At 38.8% G+C, this 24,062-nt stretch overlaps 1 protein-coding gene across 1 annotated transcript in view; it reads right to left on the bottom strand.

Moving 5' to 3' along the window:
- The window catches only part of KPNA1 (karyopherin alpha 1 (importin alpha 5)), a 39,231-nt gene extending 15,496 nt beyond the window's left edge, over positions 1–23,735 (bottom strand). Inside the window, exons 1-9 of the mRNA XM_009993366.1 lie at positions 23,602–23,735; positions 20,673–20,780; positions 18,773–18,872; positions 18,183–18,277; positions 15,416–15,547; positions 7,668–7,756; positions 3,804–3,903; positions 3,127–3,290; positions 1,935–2,013 (exon numbers count right to left, since the gene is read on the bottom strand). Coding sequence (XP_009991668.1) covers positions 1,935–2,013; positions 3,127–3,290; positions 3,804–3,903; positions 7,668–7,756; positions 15,416–15,547; positions 18,183–18,277; positions 18,773–18,872; positions 20,673–20,780; positions 23,602–23,730 — 996 coding nt within the window. The 5' untranslated portion in view covers positions 23,731–23,735. The remainder of the gene's footprint in view (positions 1–1,934; positions 2,014–3,126; positions 3,291–3,803; positions 3,904–7,667; positions 7,757–15,415; positions 15,548–18,182; positions 18,278–18,772; positions 18,873–20,672; positions 20,781–23,601) is intronic.
- Between the last annotated feature and the right edge of the window lie 327 nt (positions 23,736–24,062).

Here is a 24,062-nt window from a genome sequence, read left to right as displayed (position 1 = left end):
TATTAGGTATCTGTTGGGACAAGACTTTTTTTTTCCTTCAAGCACACTACCTATGTTTTTTAGGCATCTCCAAGCACTTGCAGTTGTTAATGGTTGGAAATAAGATTCAAGTAAAAGCAGGTTTGTGCTCAGAGGCTGTACAGAGAAGTTTTCAGGCAACTGTCTTGTATATTATGTTGCTCAGATAGAAATTTATCAACAGTCATAGTTCGGCTCTTCCTTCTGATTAAGGATGTTTAAATGCACTCCATACTCCTCTTTAGCACACAGCACAATCTGCAGGCAGGCCTATCAAGCTACTTAGTCCATTCCCTAGAATTTTATGAAAGCTTATGGTGTATGCTCCTCTTCAAAACTGTGTAACAAAAAGTGGAAACATTTTCTTGAATTAAAATCTAAGATCTATGTGCAGTATTTAATAATCTGCATTGCATGTGACTTATTGATCCCCTGTGGTTTTATTTTTAATAAAAATATAAAATCCCAAACTGCGTCTCATTCTTAGGACTGACCTGCAAAACAAAAGCCACTGAAAAAGATATAAGAATGCCAACATGATTTAGCTACAGAAAAAATAGTGTAACAATCAAAGAATCATGTTAACCTCCTCCAGCACTAGTGGCGAGATAGGCAACTAGTGTCTTGCTGCTGCTGACTCATCACTATCTCTGATCTTGGTGTCACAGAAATACACAACTCCAAAGAGTATATTTATACAAACAAAAAAATAAGCATTGAAAGAAACCTCGAGATTAGGAACTTGGATTTTAACTCTGACATAATTTACATGTAAGGAGTAATTTAACACTTTGCACAGGGAACCACAGAATGGTTTGGGTTGGAAAGGACCTTAAAGATCACGTAGATCCAACCCACCTGCATGGGCAGGGACACCTCCCACTAGAACAGGTAGTTCAAAGCTCCATCCAACCTGCCTCCTGGGTGCCCGTTTCACTGCCTCCACTGCACACCTCCTACCACTTCTTGATTCCATTTCTCTACATTCAGTAGAATCAACAGCCTACCACAGCAAGCCATTCTGAGCCTGTCAATTCAATCCAACTTGGTTGTGCATTTGTCAGTCAGCTCTGCATCACACAGGCATGCTTTTTAATTTGTAAACTGGAGATGGAGGCCAAGAGTCTGTAAAGTTTCAAGAACAGCCCACTCTGTACTTTTCTTCCTCATATTGCCAACTTAGCCTCACAAAAGGGTGTCAGAATGCACAAAGAAGTAGTAAAAACATTTAACTTAAGGTACAACAGCAGAAGCACGTAGCTGAAGCTTCTGCTCTACATGTAGAAAGAGGCTGCCACCAGCCAGTGGATCACAGGTAACACATGTATGCAAGACATGAACTCTCTGCTCCCACAGATTTTAAAAACTAGTGGGAGCTGCTGCCTCTTGCAAAACCTATTGAGTAGCAGGACCACCTAGTGCCTGTGAAGCACGATGTTTCCTGTCTCCCAGTTTAATTCCAACACAGTGGAGGAAGTCACTGCCTCCTTCTAACACTTCTCCAAACACGTGTCCAGACAGCTACATACCATCTAAAATCTGATCAGACACTCACTTTTGGTATATTCACCACAACTGTCAACAGCATCAAATGTGACAGGCCTTCCATGGTCCTAACACAGCACATCATTCAGCAGAAAACAGCCTAAGAAGCAGACTTGCTTGAAACAAACAAACAAAAAGCCCTTAAAGGGTATTTCACAGCTATACCCAAATCCCAGATAATAGCTATGTAAGAATCACCAGTAGGTTCAGGACTGAACAGAAAGACTATGAAACCCACCACGTGGACAACTAGTGTCATCAATCCTTCACTTCAAACCTCAAAAGGAAGAAGAGGATGTGCTTGTGGATAGGTTACCACAATTAACAGAAAGATGAACTGCAGTGCAACACAAGAGAAAGTGAATTCATACCTGGGTCTGGATATCATCTCCTGTGACAATGTTCCCAACAGCTCGTAAGGCAGGAGATACAACTTTGTAGTCGTTATGCCTAAAATTACCAAGGGAAGATCTAAGTGTTAACCATCCAAAAGCATCTCTATCTTTACATCCTCAAGGAAGGAATATCTATCAGCCAGGGGAAAACTTCCCTGCTAAACTTGTCTTAACTCTCACTATCTGAATCAAAACATGCTTTCATTATAAAGTAACAGGAAGTCTTTCTAGGCTTCCTAAATATTTTAAAGAATACAACTAATAGAACATAAGTATTTCAGAGTACAGGCATCCTTAGGACAGAAAAAGTAATAAGCTTTAACTATAAACACCAATGAAGGTCATGCTCAGCCAGAGAATGACAAGAAAATATGGATAGAAGCTGTGTGTATAAAACATACAGCTGTTTAATCATCATCTGTCACCAAATGCATCCCCCCAGTCATAATTTTTTAAACCAGGAATAGAATAGGAAGGGTGAAGGAATGCTTTCCTCAAATGAAAATACTTAATAAAAAGGTATCTTAAGTAATACATTCTATTTGTTAATCCAGCATCAGATTTGCTTTAACCTTAGGAGCCTTAACAGTCTTTTTTATTTACATCACTGAAAACAATTATTTCTTGTTCTTAGGTAACTGAATGCTCCATGTCCTTTGCCTAGACCTGAAGAAATGGCTCTGAACAAGGAAGTCTCCCTGACTCCAATTCCCAGAACTACACTTTACTATCAAACTGTGTATATATACTCTTCTACAGTAAAGGTTTAGGAAATTATTACATTTCAAGTCCCTACTACTGCTAATTCTAGTAAATTTGAGTATTCCTTACATTTCAATCTCTGATACCCTTCAGCAATTTCACTGGTAGGTAATTACAACATGGACTTCAAAGGCACAGAAAGAATTCCAGTACATATTAGGGATTTTACAAAAATGCAGCTATTGGGTGCAGGAAAAAAAATCTCGTAAGAAATAGCAAAACTAGTCAAAGAAATGTTTCATTGTTTCTGTTACAAATAGAGACAACTAAACACAGGTAAAATTAAAACTCAAATCTTGCTTTTTAAAAATTACATTTCAAAACATCTAATTACACTTCCTATTGCTGGAACCGTGATTTTAAGGAAATGAGTGGATAGTACATTTACTCAGAACAAATTTCTTACATCAGCAGTTCCACAAGCCTTCTGCAGACTCCTGCATCAATCACAGCCTGGATTTTATCATTGGGACCATCAGACAAATAGGACAGAGCCCAGCAGGCATCAGCTAATACATCTGTATCACCGACAAAGAGCAGCCAGGAAAGCACACTAAGACAAGGTGAAACCTGTAAAACATTAAGAGGACATACATACATTGTGCTTTAAAAAGGGCCAAAAGATCTATTAACATATAAGTTAATTTTGTTTATCACATTACAGGTTCAATACTCAGAAAGCTTCAGTTAGATAGCACTTCTGTGCAGGGCTGAAGCTACACAAGTAGGGAAGAGCAGAAAAGTGCTAGGAGAATTCTTCAGTCTCTACAGTGTAATGTCTGGCAACTTAAACTCATACTTGTCCACTAAGATCTGCCATACTTTGTACAGCAGCCAACATCTACAGAGTTTTGTTCAGTACAGGAATAGTTACAAAAAGCTAGGAGGCAGCTATATTAAAACAATGGTTGTAAATGTTTGCCCAATGGACTAAGTACATTCAAACACTTAATCTGTAAGAAGGCCATACATTCTCTCAGAGAAATTCCAAATATTTCCGCTACTTAGTTTAAGTTTCACCATCCTTACTGCTGATGTGGCTACCACCACTTAACAATGCATTTTCTCTCAAACACCTCTTACCTTGGCAAAATCTGGAGGAGGATTTTTCCCTCTGCAGAGGTTGGATAGAGCCCATACAGCGTTTCGGGTCATTGTGAGACGGTTCTGCTTTGAGAGCAATCTAAAACAAACCAACAAAAAATTCCAACCTTTGCTTTTTAACAACCAAAGCCAGGCAACCCTGTAGGGTCAACAGTATGTATCAGTAAAATAAACTCAGACCTACATTCTAACATATACCAGGGCAAAATGTACTAGATATTTTTTTTTCTATAAAAAAACATCCTGAAAAAATTCATGCTTGATGGCAGGATACTAACACACATGCTAGACACATGAATCCTAGTATCCCGACAAGAACAATAACCACTGCACTGAAAGTGTGTTAATTGCTTAGATACTGATGTGGTAGATTAACAGGCAAAAGATACAGGAACCGTGATGAAATTACTCTAGGTAGAAGGATAAGCAGGTAGTTTTGGAGAATACTCTCTTCACTGAACTACATTTTTGTATCAGTCTCAGACTATTAGCCCCACTTTTTACCAGAGAAGGAGAACAAAACTTATTCTCAGAAAATCTGTTTAATCAGGGGTAGCAATTCCCAAACACTCAAGACAGTCATATCTCACAGCAAGCACCATTTAAAGCCTTTCTGTGCACGCTGGCTCTAGTCCTGGCACACGAGAGCTTTGCCTGCCTGGTTCCTGTTAGAACACAACTCTACAGCCCATCCCCAGACCTTCCGGGCTCTTCCTAAAGGTGCTAAGGGGTGGCATCCACACACCAGCTGCAGGGTTCAACGGCTCCATAAGATACAGGAAGCCAAACGATGTCATGAGCTCTAACAACACCACCTTCATGAGATCTGCCCTCTCGCATTAGGACTATCACACTGACCAAAGTTGTGTCAGCCTCCTGTGCACTGCAGGCCCCTTACATGAGATCAATCCTAACAGTGACAAAGATGTCTGTGGAGTAGCTAATTAAGCTAAACACAGTGTGATGCCTCTAGAAAGCCATTTTCCTGACAACTTAGAAATGACCAGCCATAGTGCTCTTTCGCCTAGGAGGAATGAAGTAGGCAAGACCTAGTTTTTCTACAACTGTAACACCTCAGTTTCTTTTTCTCATAGCAATCCCACACTGTTTTCCATTCTTAGTCATGTAAGGAGCGGGATTAGCAAAACCTCCACCATGCACTTTTGGAGGGCAGACTTTGGCCCATTCAGGACGCTGGTTGAGAGAGTCTCTTGGATGACAGTCCTGAAGGGCAAAGGGGTCCAGGAAGGCTGGATGCTCTACAAGAAGGAAATCTTAAAGGCCCAGGAGCAGGCCGTTTTCATGTGTTGCAAGATCAAAGGGCAGGGAAGACAGGCAGCCTGGCTGAGCAGGGAGCTTTTGCTGGGACTTAGGAAAAAAAAGGAGGGTTTACCACCTTTGGAAGAAGGGACATGCCATTCAAGAGGAGTACAGAGACCTTTTTAGGTCATACAGAGAGAAAATAAGGAAGGCAAAAGTCCAGCTGGAGCTCAACTTGGCCATTGACATAAGGGACAACAAAAAAAACTTTTATAAGTATATCAACAATTAAAAAGGAGCCACGGAGAATCTCTATCCCTGACTAGATGCAGGAGGTAACAATGCAACCAAGGATGAGGAAAACGCTGAGATACTTAATGCCTTCTTTGCCCCGGTCCTTAATAGTCACACCAGCTTCCCCAGGGTGTTCAGTCTCCTCAACTGGAAGATAAGGATGGAAAGTAGAACAAACCTCCCATCATCCAGGAGGAAGCAGTTCAGGATCTGCTTCTGCACCTAAACACCCACAAGCCTATGGGGCTGGATGGGATCCATCCTGGAGTAACAAGGGAGTTGGAAGGGGAGTTCCAGCCTCTGCAAGCCTCTCTCCATCATTTATCAACAATCCTGGTCAATCAGGGAGGTCCCAAATGACTGGCAGCTGGATAATGTGACACCCGCCTACAGGAAGGGCTTGAAGGAGGATCCGGGGAACTACAGGCTTCTCAGCCTGACCTTGGTACCTGGAAAAATCATGGATAGGCTCATTATGAGTGCACTCACACACAACGTGCAAGGCAGCCAGGAGATCAGGGCCAGCCAGCATGAGTTTATGAAAGGGAGATCTTGCTTGACCAACCTGATCTTTTTCTATGACCATGTGACCCGCCTTTTGGATAAAGGGAAGGTTATGGATATTGTCTACCTGGACTCTGGTAAGGCCTTTGACACAGTCTCCTATGGCATTCTCCTGGAGAAGCTGGCAAATCATGGCATAGAGAAGTGTGTTCTTCACTGGGTAAAAAACTGGCTGGATGGCTGGGCCCAGAGAGTTGTGCTAAACAGGGTGAAGTCCAGTTGGTGGCCAGGCACCAATGGTGTCCCTTGGGGCTCAGTTTTGGGGCCAGTTTTGTTAAAAATTTTTATCAATTATTTGGATGAGGGCATTGAGAGCACTTTTGTAACATCTGCAGATGACTCCAAGTTGGGTGGAGTGTTGATCTGCTTGAGGGTAGGAAGGTCCAACTGAGGGACCTGGAAAAGCTAGATCAATGGGCCAAGGCCAATTATATGAGGTTCATTAAGGGCAAGTGCTGGGTCCTGCATTTCAGTCACAACAACCCCAAGCAACGTTGCAGGCTTGGGGAAGAGTGGCTGGAAAGCTGCTCAGAGGAAAAGGACCTGGAAGTGCTGGTTGACAGCCAGCTTAACAAGAGCCAACACTGTGCCCAAGAAGGCCAACAGCATCCTGGCCTGTATCAGGAAGAGCGGAGCGTGGCCACCAGGAGTAGGGAAGTGACTGTGCCTCTGTACTCAGTACTGGTGAGGCTGCACCTCGAGTCCTGTGTTCAGTTCTGAGCCCCTCACTACAAAATGGACATTTAGTTGCTGGATCATGTCCAGAGAAGAGCTACCAAGCTGGTGAAAGGTCTAGAGAACAAGTCTTACAAGAAGTAGCTGAGGGAACTAGGGATGTTTAGTTTGAAGAGGAGGCTGAGGGGAGACCTCATTGCCCTCTACAACTACCTGAAAGGAGGTTGTAAGGGAGGTGGCTGTTGGCCTCTTCTCCCACGTGAATAATGACAGGACTAGAGGAAATGGCCTGAAGTTGTAGCAGGGGAGGTTCAGATTGGATATTAAGAAGAATTTCTATGCAGAAGGAGTGGTCAGGCACTGGAACAGCCTGCCCAGGGAGGTGGTTAAATCATCATTCTTGGAGGTATTCAACAAACATGTAGATGTGGCACTTCAGGGCATGCCCTAGTGGCCAAGTTTGTAGGGTTTTTTTTGGTGGGTGCTTTCTGGTGGAGTGTGTGTGGTTGTTTTTGTTTGGGTTTTTTCTGCATTGATGGTTGGATTCTGCGATCTCAGAGGTCCTTTCCAACCATGACAATTCTGTGATTGTGAGATAGAAAATTCTGATTAGCTATTAGAACATTATTTTTTACCACACCATGGTCAAATACTGCAAGAGGTTGCCCTGGGTGGTTACAGAATCTACCTTTGATGTTCCAAATTTGACTGGTTAAGTAGTTGAGCAATCTAATCTGATGTCACCTGCTACAAAGAGATAGGCTTTGACTAGATGACCTCCAGAAGTACCTTTCAACCTAAATTATACTATGACTCTAATAAGCCCAGACATCCACCCACTCTGTAGAATAAAATACTTCCAGCTTAGCCGCTCTAAAACCTGTTACCATTTTAACTCCATTACAAAAGTAGTTCAGGAACTCCCATTTAAAAGTTTGATTAATCCGTAATAAAAAAAAAAATCATTAGTATTCTCCAAGGCAAAACCTGAACTTCAGTCTTATCAGACACTAAAGCAAAATTCTGAAAAACATATTAAAATATACTTACTGCAATAAAGGGGGCAGGATGTTACAGTCCAATACATAGTCTCTGCACATAGTGCTGTCTCCAGCAATGTTACCAAGAGCCCATACTGCCTGCAATGAAAAACAGAATAGTAATTGCTTTAATTCTCACAATTCAACCAGTTTAGTTTATGTATTATAGTGGGAGATACTCCGCTGTTAAAACTTGGACAACGTACAGAAGCAGAATGCATTCTGGTTGAGTATTACATGTATACACCCAAGCTCATTATATGATTCAGGAATATTTTACACAGACCTTGGAGGAAATACCAAAACAGCCAACAGTCTCCAAAGACTTTGCAGACAGACATAACCTCTCTTTGTCCACAATACAAGAGATGAGCTTATCTCCTCAGGCTTAGTAACATTCTAATTCTATACTCCTCCTAATTTAGAGCTGGTTCAAGTTCAGATGTTCACAGCACAGGTCAAGCAAGCTTGTATCTACCCAAAAATGTTGGTGTGAAACAGCCCATATTAGTATTTCCTAAGAAAGCCATAAAAGCATGCATTGTTTACAGAGTCATATTAACAATGCTGACACCAACTATGATGAAAATGAGAATCTATATGCAAGATAAACAAACATTCAGAATCAAAGAGTTCAGATGGGCACTGGCATGTATTCTTTACGAGAAAGCTATACAAGACAGAACCAGTGTTGCCTATGCAAGGCAAAATGTGAGGACAGATATCCTCTCCCTTGGACATCAGTGCTACTGTAACCCTTCATTTTTGAGAAGAAAATATCTAAAATATCAGAAGATAATTAAATTAGCATCAAATCCACCTTCTGTAATATGATGAGAATAAAAACATTCATAGGTTTTGGTTTATATGTTTGGGTCAAGTGGTGGTTCTGATATCACTGTCCACTAGTATAAGAGCCATACTACACTAAGAGTACCTTTATGAATTCAATACAATTTACAGACTGTATTTTGTCAAACAAGAAGGTGTATTAAACTCACATTTGATACTTATTTCAAGTTACCAGACGGTTCAGTGTCATATCAAATAGATGTGTATCTGCTTATTTGGCAAGACCCATGCAATGTCTACACAAACACTGGAAATAATTCCAATTCCGCATATGGAGCAGAAAAGCAATCCTATTTATCATGGACAGCAGCTATATGTCCTCCCCAAATTTATCTTCAGTTGAAGACTATATATTTGTTTGCAGTAAAATGTGTTACAGTGCATAACCATTTCTCCAACTGAAGTTATGTAAGTTCCCCACACAAAAGAAATGTTTTCTCCTTTGTATCTCTAATAGAAACAAATTACTCCTCTAAAAATTTGATAGAAAAAGCCAAATTTGTTACCTAAAGGAAATTCTCAGATAATCCAGAATAAACTTATTATTGATATTATGTCAATTGATCTGTTGCATTATATTTCTAGTGTGACATGCTTTAAACAGTGGCTAAAATATGCTACTTAAAATAAACATACTCCAATCACACTAGAGGCCCCAAACCACAAGCAAATCCTGCAAAATGAATACAGCTGAAGTAAATGTATATACAAAGTGTGAATATAGGTGTCAACTTGCTAGATATAAAACAAAAATCATCCTCTGTAGCAGTATTACCAATAACACCACATATAGATTGACCAAAAGTCCCTAAACTACAAGTTGTTAAGACACTAGGAGACTCTTCTGGAGAAGGATTATTTTTCTTTTTGTTCTCCTACTGTTTTCCAGGCTTCTGCTTAAGCCACAGTCAGAAACAAGGCACCAGGCCATTCTGACCTTTTCTGTGAAACCACACAGCCATTACTATGCAATATCCCCCCCAAACTGATCTCTTCATCAGGAAAACTTGGTTTTCATTCCCATTCTTACTATTTTACAACTGTTGTGACAACTGTTTGCCTGAAATAAAATTACAACCTTGGGTCTGGCAGCCTCATGGATTGAAGACTGAGAGAGCAGCCACCTGAAAAATTTAACCTAGAGAGACAGAACATATGTTGCTTCCTGCAAAATGTCATTTGTGTAGGAACTGTAAGAAGCCACACTCGTTGCTTGTTGTAATGCTTGTATTTCTGCAGCAATGAGAAGCACAAGGAATGAAACCAAGATTTCAGCTGATCTCCTTGCTTGGATACCCTAACCCACGTTAAAGTACCCCTGGAAGCTGTATTTCGCTTGTTTGTGGACTTTGTTTCTGCCAACTATAGCAGTATCTATTTTTAGGGTTGACAACAGTGATAATCACTTAATCCAACAATCCATTCTGACCCTGAATGACAGACTGGTTTTGCAACAGCAAATCTCACACCAGAAAGTCTGATCAGAGAAGTCAATACCATCTCTATTGCTTTCCCACTCTTAATATTTTTTATGGCAAGAGAAGTCCAAGTAGCCTGATATCACAGGACCTGGTAAGACAGGGTGTTGCAAGAAATCCTTGCAATGCTTATGACTCTAAGTACACAAGATGCAAAGAAATTGAAACATCTTTAGAAAAATACGCAATGTTTCATTCAACAAGAGAGATGTCTTTCCTTAAGGAATTACTTTATCTCTTCAAATAAGTGAGGAACCTAAACTCATTTAAACTCTATTTGTCAGGCTTTGGTATTAATGGAAAGCTCTGTCATGGTTCCCACAGATGACATGTGAACAATGATGACTGTCTCCAGGGTTTGTCTGAATAATGTTCAATGATTTCCATTGCTTCTTTTGTGCAGTCCTCAAGATGCAAATATCTCGCTTGCCATAACATTTTAGCTTAATTCCTCACACCCCAAATGTTGTTTTCTTATTTTCTGGATAGTTGCAGAGGTAAAAAGATATTTAATTAAATTTCAGATTGTATTAAATACATTTAAATGTACTTTATAAAAAAATATATTTCACTACTTTCCAATATGTACACCCAGACCTGAAAAGCACCTGTAATTTTACTATGTGCAGTCTGACATTTCAATCAATTATCTTAAGTAACAAAGTTGTGTGTAAACTGAAAATACAAATTCTACCTTGCCAAATGACAGCATCTATTTTTGTAAACCTGTATAAATTTCCATTTATTGTTTATAGCGGAGTAGGGATTGTTGTTGCAGGTCTCCAGTTTATTTTACCCATTATTAAACCCCAGTGTTCTTTCCTGCAGTGCTGGAAAACTTCTGCAGTCAATAACAATAAAGTACAAGTTTTATCAAGTACTGTTGAGCTATATGGTACCTTCTGTGAATAATCCCTGTACTTTCTGACAACCCTTCAATTACCCTTGAATTGTGAAGGCTCTCAGTTATTATTTGATAAGGCCTTTGGATATTTAAACCAAGTGCTAGACCAATCACCAACAGTGCCCAGTTTCTGTGCCTTTTGGCAGAGACGAAATATTATGAAATGAGAATCAACACTTTCTATACTTTTGGCCACTCACATGGGAAATGGATGTAATCCTGGGATGAAGACAATGAAGATTAGGTTGCACAGGTGTAACTGGATAAGTGGACACAAGGAAGGACACCAGAAGGCCAAATTCCTAGGAGATAACTTATACTATGTCCCAACACAGAAAACACCCTTCTTTCAGTGGTTGGGATGGTCATAGTTCCTTACTTCTCACATCTCATCCATCCAAACAGAGAAAGTAGTTCATACTCATGCCTGTTTTTTCCTGATTTTGATTACTATGACGTAGTTAGTAGGACTGCTGATGTAAAAACAGAATTTGGACATTAGACTCTCGGATCACCTCTGCCAAACAAACGATGGTTACCAAAAGGAACAGCAATACAACTAGATATGGAAAAATATTGAGGGAAAAACACAAAGGTTGCTTTAGCTGAAAATGCAAGTGTTCCCAAAGGAGAACAAGGCAGCTGGGAATACTCCTGCCACTGGCTGTCCAGCACAGCACAATGACACATACCTGTCACTGTGAGATTATTTCAGTCATCACAGGGAGCATAATGCCTTGCATGGTTTCTGAAGGAAACTCAGTATTCATCAAAGAAACTCAAGTTGACATCTGGATTTTAAATACCTCAGCAAGGGCACCAGAGAGAGAACTGCAGCTATGACACTGCTGAAGCTAGATCGACATTAAGCATGCCTAAAATGCTTTGACAGAGTACTTCACTGTAAATTTCTAGATGTCTACTGGAAGAAAAAAAAACTGCAGTACGTGGCAGAAGGTTAGGATGTATGCCACTGATTAAATCTAAAAATTAATACACCAAATCCAGAAATAGAGTTCTTCATAAATAATGGAGATGTCAGTTCTGACTGTTCTCTGGTAGGAATAACAGATACCAAGCTGTTTGATCACTGATCACAGGAATTAACTAAGACTGATACACAATGCAAACAATGAAAGAGTTAAAGGATGGTAGGGTAATTAAATGTCAGCCTGTGTAGCTAATGCAGAACAGATCTTTTTAAAAGAAACAAGACAATTTCATGAAAATACATGCTGTTTAATAAACACAGTTATAAAGAATCCCTCATGCTGACTTATATTAAACCACTGATTTAGAATCATACCAGATCAGAAATTAGCATATGCAAAATAAACAGTGCAACACACTAAAATTGGCTTATAAATACGAAAAATAACTTGGAAAAATCATGACCAGATAAAGTAAACTGGTATCTGTTCCTGAGTAACAGCTAAGGAATTCTGAAATCGAAGATAAATTCAATGGTGTAAGTTTGTAAGACTTACTTTAAGACAAAACAAGTGGATAATGATCAGCCAGGAAGCTAATTTCAAATAATATTAAATATTAATTGGTTTTTGGTTTATGCTATGGTACACATTCAAAGTTATTATTACCACTTAACATTCCCTTCTCCAGAATTACCATCCCTCTAAGTACAATGATTGGCTTACTAATCACAGCCTGCAGTTATTTTTCTCTTCATCCTCCACCACATGGGCTACCTTTTGGCCTATCTGCCCTGAACACATAGCTATGTTTTCCGTATTTTCCTGTATTTTTGTAATTTATTGCAAAGGTCATGAAAATTGCTTGCAAATAACCAACTTCACAACGCTATTGTGGGAGAGGGTAAGAATCGTCACTTTACAGCGGAGAAAATTATGGCCAAACATCTTACCATTTCAGAAACCCAGCCTGAGAAGCCCAGATTTGCTCAAAACACAGACCTAGCTATACAAGGCATTTGTGAAAGCATCTAGTTGTCCTCAACTACAAAATGTAAATGCAAGTATTTTACATTGAGCATTCAAAAACTACAGAACTAGTGTTTACTTACTGAAAACTGTGACAAGCAAACTGTCCAGCATCAAACACTAAGAGGTAGATACATTTATCTCATAAAGCTGCAACTGCCTTAATCGTAAGGATCTCTTCCCTCTTCTCTCCTTCATTCATTGCAATGTCTTCTATAACAAAGAGCGCCACAATGTGACAAGCAAAAGCCTCCTTTGGTACTTGCTAATTCATTACTAGGAAAACAATCTGTACATATACTAAACTAGATGAGAGTCACCTGGGAAAATAGTATGCAATTGTGTACTAATGCTATCCTGTCATGTAGAAGTGCAACAGCTAATATTTAAGTGCTTAATGCTTTCAAGTTTTGTTTTAGTAGCTATAATGGTGAAGTGTTTGGGGTTTTTTAAAGCTGTCAGAAAAAACAGTTTCTTTCACACTGGCCTGCATTAAACCCAAAGTCAGCTGTGAACAGCACTGCAAACTATAGACCTTCAGCAAAGAAACACAGCATGGAAAGGTATAGGTAACATTTTGCAGTGGTATGCTTTCCTTCTTTAGCACAGCTTACTACAGGGCAATTTGTAACTGGTATTGAAAGACAACAGTAACAGAGAGATAATGGATTCAGCACCTGAATTAAATAAGAAAATATTTTCCTGTAATTATAACCCACTCTGCCTGCCTGCAATCTGAACTTTAACATGTCAGCAGTTTATTAGGAGGCAGTATGGGAAGGAGACTACTTAACTGTGGCCCCTAAGCTCTTCTGTTAATTCACATATCTTAAGGCTGAAGGCTGCACAGCTCATTCTAAACAGGTTCATTCTTCCCATCTGCTCTCTGAACATCAACCTAATGAAAAAAAAAGTCAGCTCCTGCAAAGATCATTAGGAGCACAAACACGTACCACACTCAGCACCAGTCACACTGCAGGAAAAGCTCTGTATAACTGATGGTTGAATTTGGAAAGTAATGCCACCAACTACAACCCTCAAAAAAATCAAACTCTAAAATACAACATATAGCTAAGCCAGGACGGATTTTCACATGGGCAGAATATAGCATTTAACTGCCACTTTGGCAAGTTTTCTAGTTTCTATAACAGCAAAGACACATTTCCTGAAAAAAAGCTTTAAAAAATGGGTAAAAATATGTATTTCCTTTAATATAATTTTCTCAAGCACCTGAATTCAATTTCTCTTAAAAAACAGTTTCCAAAATTATTCATCCTGAGACATACTATTGAAAATAAAAAGCTGCAGAGTGGAAGAAACAGAAAGCTACAAGCAACTGAGAAAAAAAATAATAAATCTGTCTTTTGGAAATGTTAAGCACCTTTAAGTACAGGTGGCACATTCTGAGCCAGCTGTAGGAGAGAAACAGCAAGTTACACAAAGCAATCCAATGCTTATGAGCTGGGACTCCTCCAATCATGCATCTCAATACAGCCAAATGCAAGGTCAGACATCTATGAACAGAGAATAGAGGTCACACTTACAGCATGGAGAACTGAACCCTGGTATTCAGTGATTCTGAAAAGAATAATGGATCACATTGGATAATCATCTTAACCTGAGCTTGCAGCCAGCTTCTGTGGCAAAGAGTCCACAAAGACATCTTGGATATTTAGATACCAAAGTATGAAGTAGAAATGAAAATGAGGTACTATCTCTGAAAACAGCTTTGCTGGAACAGTGCTACTGGAATATCCAACGCTTCTAATTTCACCACCACAAAAACATGTCAAAATAAATAAATTTTCAGAAAAGGGTCATGAAAACCCAAACCAAATGCCACAGAATATCCCAACCGTAAGAATTCAAAGCCTATTTGATTTGCTCAAGAAAAGGGTAAGCTATGGTCTGTAAAGAGCTATCAGAAAAAAACCCATAAAGCTTACTAATTGGGTAGACAATGAAACAAAAGCAAATATCTGGATCCAAACCTAGTCAACATAGCACAGTAAAGGTATATACCTTCCTGTTAGGATTAACAGAAAATCTGTTAACATGATTAATACTTCACCATCCCAAATCTTCAACACAAGATTGTATGTCTAAAATATGTCTCCCTGTTCCTACACAAATTATGGACCTCATGTGGAAATTAGAGTCAAACATTTGGTCTGTGCTTTACACTGATCCCTTTGGCCCTTCAGAATATTCATCTACTCCGTAAGGAATGTAGAGAACAAACTGTAATTGTCACTCATGCTTTATCTTCAGGAGAAACAAGCATGAACTTTCCTTCTCTACAACAATTTTTTTAAAAGGCTTCTTTAATTCCTCAAAACAAAGAAAAATATTAACCTATTAGAGATCAAAATGCCTTACCCCATTGGCTGTGGTTAAATAAGTAATTTTCAAAGAAATAAAAATGCAACACTTGCTTAGACATCTTAACACGTGTTAGGTAGAAAGGGATTATCACACAAAACTGCCAAACACTACATTTCCACTCCCAACCCCATAAACGAACATGCACACACACAAAAACCTCAGAACTATTACTAATCTTTACCTGTTCCTGTACATCTTCAAACTCTGAACTAAGCAGCTCTATGAAGATGGGGACGGCTCCTGCTTGTATCACTATTCGAGTCTGAAGGGAATTTCCCGAGGCAATATTTGTCAGCACCCATGCAGCTTCAAACTGGAAAAAAAATACAGAAGAAAGTTTACTACAAGTCATCTATGCCACACCAAAGATGAAGACTAAATATCTTTCAAAGACAGAAAGAATTGGCATAGGGAAAGCATGAAATATTACTAATTAACACAGACAGTTTGCAAAGTAAGAATCAGAATCATGCAGAGATCCTGAATTAACATTCACATCTTTTGATTTAATTGTTTTCATCATTTATTATTCTTTTTCATCCCAATATGCAAAAACATTCACTTTTTAAGCTGAAGTGCAAATTTTAACACTACCTCACACAGACCTCAGAAAATACGATTAGATTGGTAGATTTCTGCATGAGTTTCACTAAAAAAAATACTACACTACACTAGCAAATGTAAATCCTATCAGCTACCATCCAGAATCCAGAGAATGAAAAAGCAAAAATCAAAGAACAATAACAATGGAAAGTTTTATGCTATAAAAGGCTGATTCTTATATTACTAAAAATTTTTATTAAATTGATCCACCAGTATTCCAGTGAAAATTCTGATACACTTTCCAAGACCAGCTATCTCTGAAGAGCAGCAAGAAATTCAGTCTAGGATTTTGTCATAAAGGCAACTCGGGCTAAGGAGACACACAGAATCCTGAAATGGGCCTGAAATAAGAACTCAACAATTAAACCTAGGCTTGTAAAGCTTTTAATTGTTAAGTGTCAATAACTATTAAGACTCTACACTTTTTTTACAATACTATTAATCCTGTCCTCTTGACCAACTAAACAAGAAATTATGTTCTGGTAAGATGTGATCAGAATATCCAGCATTCCAAAATACAGTGTTGTAATACACAAAGAGCTGCAATAAAGCCGAAACACACTATGTCAAAACAGCAAGAGCTAGCCTTAATGAACTAGAAGCAAAACGTCCAGGCCAGAGCTTAAGGCCAACAGAAAATGTACTTCTTCTTGCTCAAATCTGTACTTCAACCATTTATAAAACACAGTGTGATGACAAGCTAATCACAGATCTCCCCATGTTTTGTGGAACGAAGCTTTCAACAGCTCTTCTTAACATCTAACTAGAACGAAGGGTGACTTAGATGATGCCCTTGTGTGAGCACCACTGAACATTTCAGATAGTGTAAATTATAGAAAAGTTAGCTGAGTGACAGTTTCTCTCCTTCCTCTCCACTGTGGACACTTCATGCTCCAAGAAGTATTAACTAAGGAACAACCACATGTAAACAAAGTTTTTACTGGATATTCCACAGACCACAGAGAAGAAAAACAACATAAAGTCACATAAAGTTCCAAGCTCACCAACATGCAAGAGTTTCCACATTCAATCCATAATACAAGTAGCTGCAGTATCTGAGCAAAAAAGTATTTCAGTGTTTCCAGACTAAGTTCAAAATCCTTCTCTTCTACAGCTAAGCAAGAGTCAGGAAAGCCTGGAATGGGAAGCCCAAAATCTATGCCTGTGCCAAGGAACACTTTTGGAAACAATGACAGTACAAAAATTAGTATTAAAGTGAGGTCAAGAGGACTTCCTAACTGTATCATAACAAAAAGTTCTACCTGCAGATGATGAACTGCCAAGCAGGCAGACAGATGAAGGCAAGATGAGGGAAAATTAACCAGTTTGGATTGAGTATCAAGAGCAATGTACTTGCACTATTTTCAACACTTTGTTACAAACTCTTTAGGACAAAGTTGGGATTTTCAATTATTTGATTTCAGCTCTTTCTATATAAAAAAGATCATTACAATACATGTTACAACAACAAGACCATGAAAATTCGATTCAGTTTATGACTGCTTTTGAAGTTTTTTTAAACAAAAATATATCTGTATATGATCAAGTATCCCCTACCCTTTTTTTCCCTTCCTATTCAAATATATCCTTCAAGGATTAGGAACTTTTTACCCTTTATTTACCTGCCTTAGACTTCCAAGCTAGAAGTCCTGAAAGTAATAAAAGGCTTTTTTGTAGATGGGTGTCACATTATCCAGCCTCTAGTCATCTGGGACCTCCCCTGTTGACCAGGATTGTTGATAAATTATGGAAGAGGCTTAGCGAGCTCCCCTGCCAGCTCCCTCAGTACTCTAGTCTGGATCCCATTAGGCCCCATAGACAAATGAGACAAAGCTCCAAGAATCAAGTACAAGACAAATCATGCACCACTGTAACAGACAAAATTTAGGTTTACAAACCGAAGTAAGTTTCAAGGTTTCTATGTTCATCATTATGGATTGTAATTCTAATCTTAAACTTTTTTTCATTTAAGAAAAACTTTAAATCATAATTCTAAAAATTTAAAACAGTCTTCAATTAGTACAAAAAACCCAAACACTAAAGTTTAGTTTAATAGCTTTTCATCTGGTGAATTCCAAATTTTATAATCTGCTTTTGGTACATAAGAAAATGTAAAGATCCCATCCTAGCCATCACACAACACAATTCAGAGGTACGTCTTTCTTTGTCCCTCTTTTTCCTGCTCCTGTAGAGGTTTTGCTTGAAACCCTGAAGATAAAATTGCTTTTTTATCCTAGTGAAGAAGAAGAGAGGGAATGCAGCTAATTAAGCAAATCACTTATTTTCTACCCAGTTTGCCTCACCAAATGCATTCATGATATAGGAAGATATTTATATTTGTATACCTGTAATGTACAGTTTTCTTTCCTTTTGAGGAACTCCACAAACCTGGCCACCACTCCTGGTGTGCTTATGACTTCATCTATTGGGGGGTTTGGTTCTATGTAAAACAAAAATCAAAGTTAAATTCATTTTTTGGGAAATGTTCAAGTTACAGCATCAAAACAATACCCAATGACAAACTAACTCCCCTTTATGAAACTGTATGCTATTTCTGCAATACTGCTTTACCTATACTGAAAGGCAATGTATTACTATAAGTCACCAAAAGTGAATTTTGACCAACTTCACAGCTGTGGTTCTGCAGTCACTCTGGCACATGCACATGCTCAGTTTCTGTGAAGCAGCATATTTGAGCCATAGAGAAGCTGTCTATTGTAATTATATTACAGAGCAGAGATCACATCTGCATCATGTAGTAGTTTTACACATTACAAGAACAGAAGTCACTGTTACATACACCTAACTGACATATCCTAAAACAGAGCTTCACCCAGAAATTTCTGTATCAAACTTCATCTTTATTGCTGTCAAAGTAAAACCATATATGCCAGGGATGCTTCAACATTTTTCCACAAGTAATTTCAGCCCTTACCTTTAGAAAGAAGCTTTCGAAATTTCTGGGTGGCTGAAAGCTGCTGTTCTGGACTATTGGAGAAAATCATCTCAATCATATCAGAGGTGATGACTGCACTCTAGGATTCAGGTGGGGGAGAAAATAAGAGTGACAGAGAGCAAGAGGGAGAAGAAAATCTGGGATGAGTGGTAAAAATCATAACATTTACTAAAATGCTATCAATTTTATCTCTTACTGAGCAAAAACCTTGATAAGACCAATACAGACAACAAATAAGTCATTGCACGTGTACATCTACATATGCAGCACCATTCTTAAGCTTAGCCTTTCTCCTATGGATGCCAAAATTCAAATTTTCTTAGGCTATGGCAAGAAAACTACTCTTCAGAACCTTTCACTGGTATTCTCTCCCTGTTTTTTCTATCTCCCCTCCTCTAAAATAAATGTAGAATTGTCAATGTCAACAAAAGTTCATCTAAATTGGAACAGCAATTATTGTTATACAAGAACACCAGTTTGATTATGCTATTGCTTTGATTTCTGCAACTTGTACATTTTGAGTTATTCTCTTACACCAAAACGTACAGGACCTGTCATTTTTAGAAGAGCTGACAGACCTAATGCTTGTCATGATAATCAAATGGAGTATTACATTTTTCGTAATACTGACAGTTTCCAGTAACACAGTTAAATTCAACCAATGACCTTTCTTATGCCAGGTAAAATCTGACTTTCTGTTCATCACACATGTAAACATGCATAAGGAAATTAGTATTTTTTTTCTACTTCTTCTCATCTAAATCCTTAGAGATAAGTGATCCTAACCCTTAGACAGATGACAGGGCTGAAAATACTAAAGCTTTGTCTGTAATAGCTGTCTAACAGCTCCAAGTCATAAGACTCTGAAATCAATGAGATCTAAAATAGCAAACTGGATAATGGTAGTACCTATCACAATTAGATAGGCTTATTGTCTTACTTTTTAACCATCTAATAATTTCATATAAGCTTCCACACACATGATTAAATGGTATTTAGAACTTGTCTGATGTTTAAAGATTATCTTGAAAAGTAAAACAATATACTCTATTAGTGATCTACCACATTGTTTATAGGCATTTCTCTATTTCTCAATAATTTTAAAGGCTGGTACAACTACCAACAGAAACTAAGTCCCACCTGATTTCTATGAAAATATAATTTGAATACTCTAAGTACAGACATAAGCGTGAAGATGAGTGGTCCAACTTTTAAGTGAGGACTGCACTTCCCTTAAACCTCTCTGTTACAGCCTGAATCCCTTACTATTTTTCTTTCCAGGGAAAGTCTCTGGTAAAGAAACAAAGAAAAAGCAGAAAAGTCTAATTTCTGCTAAAAGTTTTTTTTCTAGGATGAAATTCCAGCTTGGAAAGGAGTTAAAGGTCACATGCACACAGATAAAGTAGGTCTAGCTGTGTTTTCAACACCCTGCATAGAAACAGTGCCACTTGAAAGTACTCTAACAAATTTTTCCAACTGAGCCCATTTTTAATTTGTAAATTACAGTAACATATTGCCTGGTTTGCATTTCCATGTTTCAAACACTATGAATTTCAGATTTAAAAATCCCAACAGCTCTGGGCAGCAGCTGATAAAATCACCCATTTTGGGTGATTTGGGTCATAATGGCACACATCAAAACCAGGAAGTATCAGCCTGCCTGGAACAATGACATTTTATTCAGTTTTCCTGAAAGTATACCCACTGAGTAACCACTCACTCCTACCCATAACATTTTTCTCTCATGTAAACTGTTCCAGGGTAGTTCACTGAGACAGGTATTTTAAGATACATTTTTTTGGAATTTCATTCCTTCAAGAAACTGCAAAACAGGCCTGCTCAGTTTCAGCAAATATTGTATTCCCTTCTCATCACTTACAGAAGTCATCTCCATGTTGTTCATCTGAGCCTCGTGGAAGCCACCATCTGACATCACTTCTTCCTCTGCTTCTTCCTCAGCAGTCGCAACATTTCGACGTTTAAACAACTGAAGAGAGAAAGTATTTTATATATACATATATATTTTATATAGTCAATATATACACAGCATGTCACATTAGGCTGCAGTCAAAATGACAAGGGCTGAAAAATGTCAGACCTGAAAGAAGTTATGCCCCCTCCCTGGAAGTGTTCAAGACCAGGATGGATGGGAATCTGAACAACCTGATCTAGTGGGAGGTTTCCCTGCCAATGCAAGGGAGGTTGGAACTAGGTGATCTGTAAGGTCCCTTTAAACCAAATCCATTCTATCATTCTAATACACTGGACTCCTCCAGACAGTAAATGGAGAAAGTTTAGTCGTGGAGTAAATGAAAACAGCAACATGCTAGGTTACTGGTTTCCAGCATTTCTGGAAAATGCTCATGTTCTCTCCTCTTCTTCACTGTCCCCCTCCATTTATGAGCTATCAATATCTACAGACAATTGCTTCCTTGCAACTGACTGGCAGAAGATGCTGAGGCTCAGACCTGAAAAACTGCTGTGTACAGCAGAACCTGTAGAACAGCTGGGGAGGCTGAGGTAATTGGAGTTACTATGGCAGAGAGGCCCTTGGAAGATGAGAGGACAAGGGGTAATGGATTAAAATTGGAACAAGGGAGACTTAGGTTAGATATTGGGAAGAAATTATTCAGTGTGAGGGTGGTGAGACACTGGAACAGGTTGCCCAGGGAGGTCGTGGATGCCCCCGCCCTGGAAGGTCAGGCTGGATGGAGATCTGAGCAAACTGGTCTAGTGGGAGGTGTTCTGCCCATGCAGGGGGGTTGGATCTAGATGATCTTTAAGGTCCCTTCCAACCAAAACCATTCTATGATTCTATGATCACTTGGGATTGGTGTAAAGAAATTATAGTGGGATGAACGGAATTTCGTTGCTTCCTCTTAGAGAAGTTACCCAGTTTGAGAGGTCATGAGGAGAGCTAGAGAGGCTGCAGCTTCTCCCCTTAATCCATCTGTCTCATTGGTAAAAACATTAGCAATGACAAGATGGGCTTGAGGGTACTGCTTGGCCTGCCAAGTTCAGGAAACAGGACTCCAGCATCAAACCACATCAGATTTGCACCACAGCAGACAGGCAAGACAGAGTTCTGACACAGACCTGCTGTTACTCTTCTCTACAAAGAAGATGGGGAGGAAACAGTATGTAGAACGGCTAAGTCTATAGCAACCCTACATCAGTGATAAGCATTCCTGTAGAATGCTACTCCTTCTAAACTACTGTAGAATGTGCCTATTCACGCTCAACAAACATACTCAAACACGATCTTAATTGAAAATATATACATTGGCAAGTTATGTGAAAATTCAGAGGCCTGAGGTTGTTTTTATGGGGTTTTTCAGACTAAAAAAAACCACCACAAACAAACCCCAGGAAAAAAAACAATCCAGGGAGTTTAAACAAACTTAAATAACCTATGTGCCAAATACATAAAAGTGAAGAACGTGCACAAGGTCTGAAATTGCAGAGCTGCACATTTTGCTTGCAGCTCCATTTGTGTTCCACTGTTAGTCCAGTTGGGACTAAAAATTGTCCTCAACAGATGGAAATAGAGCCACACACTTTATTTAGCCAGCCTGTGGTAATCAGGTCCAAGAGAGGTCAGAGACACAGATAAGATGGAAAATTACTCATCATTTGCCTAATTTAGTAACAGCTTTACAAATAAGACCAATGATGTTCTGTGCTACCAGTAGTCTGCAAATGCTACCTGCAGTTACTGAACAAAGTCAACAAGTATTCCAATTCCATATCAGAACAACCCCATGACTTTGCTTGAAAGCATCTGGTATGGACGTTGCAGAAGTTACATTGAACAGAATAGATTATAGACTTCACCTACTATTCCAAACACACGCATACTATCTTCATCCTAACTCCAGAAATCTCAAGACTGATGAAAAAACGTCATTAGAACTTGGCTTGAAATCAAACCAATCCCTTAAAGCTTCCAATGAACACGACTAAGAACAAAAGAAAGAATTGCTCAGTGTTACCTGTTTTTATTAGAAGATTATTTTTATCATGTCTTGTCACTGCTCCTGTCTCCTGACTAAACCTGCAGAGCACCTGTCACCTCACAACGTAAATGAAGAGCCCAGAACTAGCAAGACAGGAGCAGGCAGAGAAGCTGTGTTTCCAAGCATTTTTCTCAATCATTCTGCCTACAGCATTTACTAAATCCACTACTCAAGGAACCACAGCCTTATGGGGATAATCACAGCATGAATTCTGTAAATTCATAAATTAACTTAAAAACTAAGAATCAGGTTAACAAATTATTTCTTCCCTCAAGAATATAACTACTACAATTTATAAGGACTCGGTCAGACCTTGTGCTCCTCCTATTCTAGCTGCACTGTTTCCTTCCATTTCACCCCAGCTTGCCACTCTTTGAACAAAGATTAAAGCCACCACGATTCAGGTAGGAAAAAAACACAACTAAACAAAATAAATTCCAATAACACAAAACAAACAAAAAACCCCATAAAAACAAAACAAACCCACACCAAAAAAAAGCAAACAACAAAACAGGCCACAAACAAAACAGTAGTTCCTCAATCACCTTCACTACAAGGTCACATAGATTTGCTCAAATCACCTTTAAGCTGCTCTGGCCAATCTTACACTTCAGCAAACAAGGAGCACTCTTAAATATTGTGGAGACTGCAGAAGAGGAAGTTAAGTCTGCGAGTAACTCTTATTTCAGGCTATGTATTGGTTTGGCAGGTCAGAAACAAGAAGACTCAGAGACACTGCAAGACAAGACTGTTTCAGGACTGGTTACAGTTATCATTACTGTGGTACAGTACCTGTTCCTCTCTCTTTTGTTTACGTAGCTGAAGACCCTCTTCCTCCCGCCTGCGACGCATCTCGTCAGGGTTAAGAGATTTGTTCTTGTAGCTCTTCAGTCGGAAATTCTCTTTTCCTGAGGTCGTCATGATTCCTTTAAAATTAAATTAAATTAAAAAGAGAAGTAAAAAAAATACTTACTTTCCCAACTACACATCATTTTATATTCGATCTCTTCATCTCTGTAGCAACGCAATTCCAGTCACTGCCCCCTATATCCTGCCACCTAACTTCCAATGACAAGCAAAACTTCACACAATTATCACTGCTGTGTGCCAGTTGTTCACATCAGATGAACTAACTTTTATTTTACTCACTGAGGCTGCAAGGCATGAATAAATTAAATACTTTATTGAGAAAGAACTGAGATCTGTAAGGCAGAGTATACAGCCTGGGCTAAAAAGAAAGCTGCACTAATAAG

This window comes from Chaetura pelagica, unplaced genomic scaffold (genome assembly GCF_000747805.2).
Source record: "Chaetura pelagica isolate M959 unplaced genomic scaffold, ChaPel_1.0 scaffold101, whole genome shotgun sequence".
Classification (NCBI taxonomy): domain Eukaryota; kingdom Metazoa; phylum Chordata; class Aves; order Apodiformes; family Apodidae; genus Chaetura; species Chaetura pelagica.
Note: the sequence above shows the minus strand (reverse complement) of the source record. Positions and strands in the feature narration are given on the sequence as shown.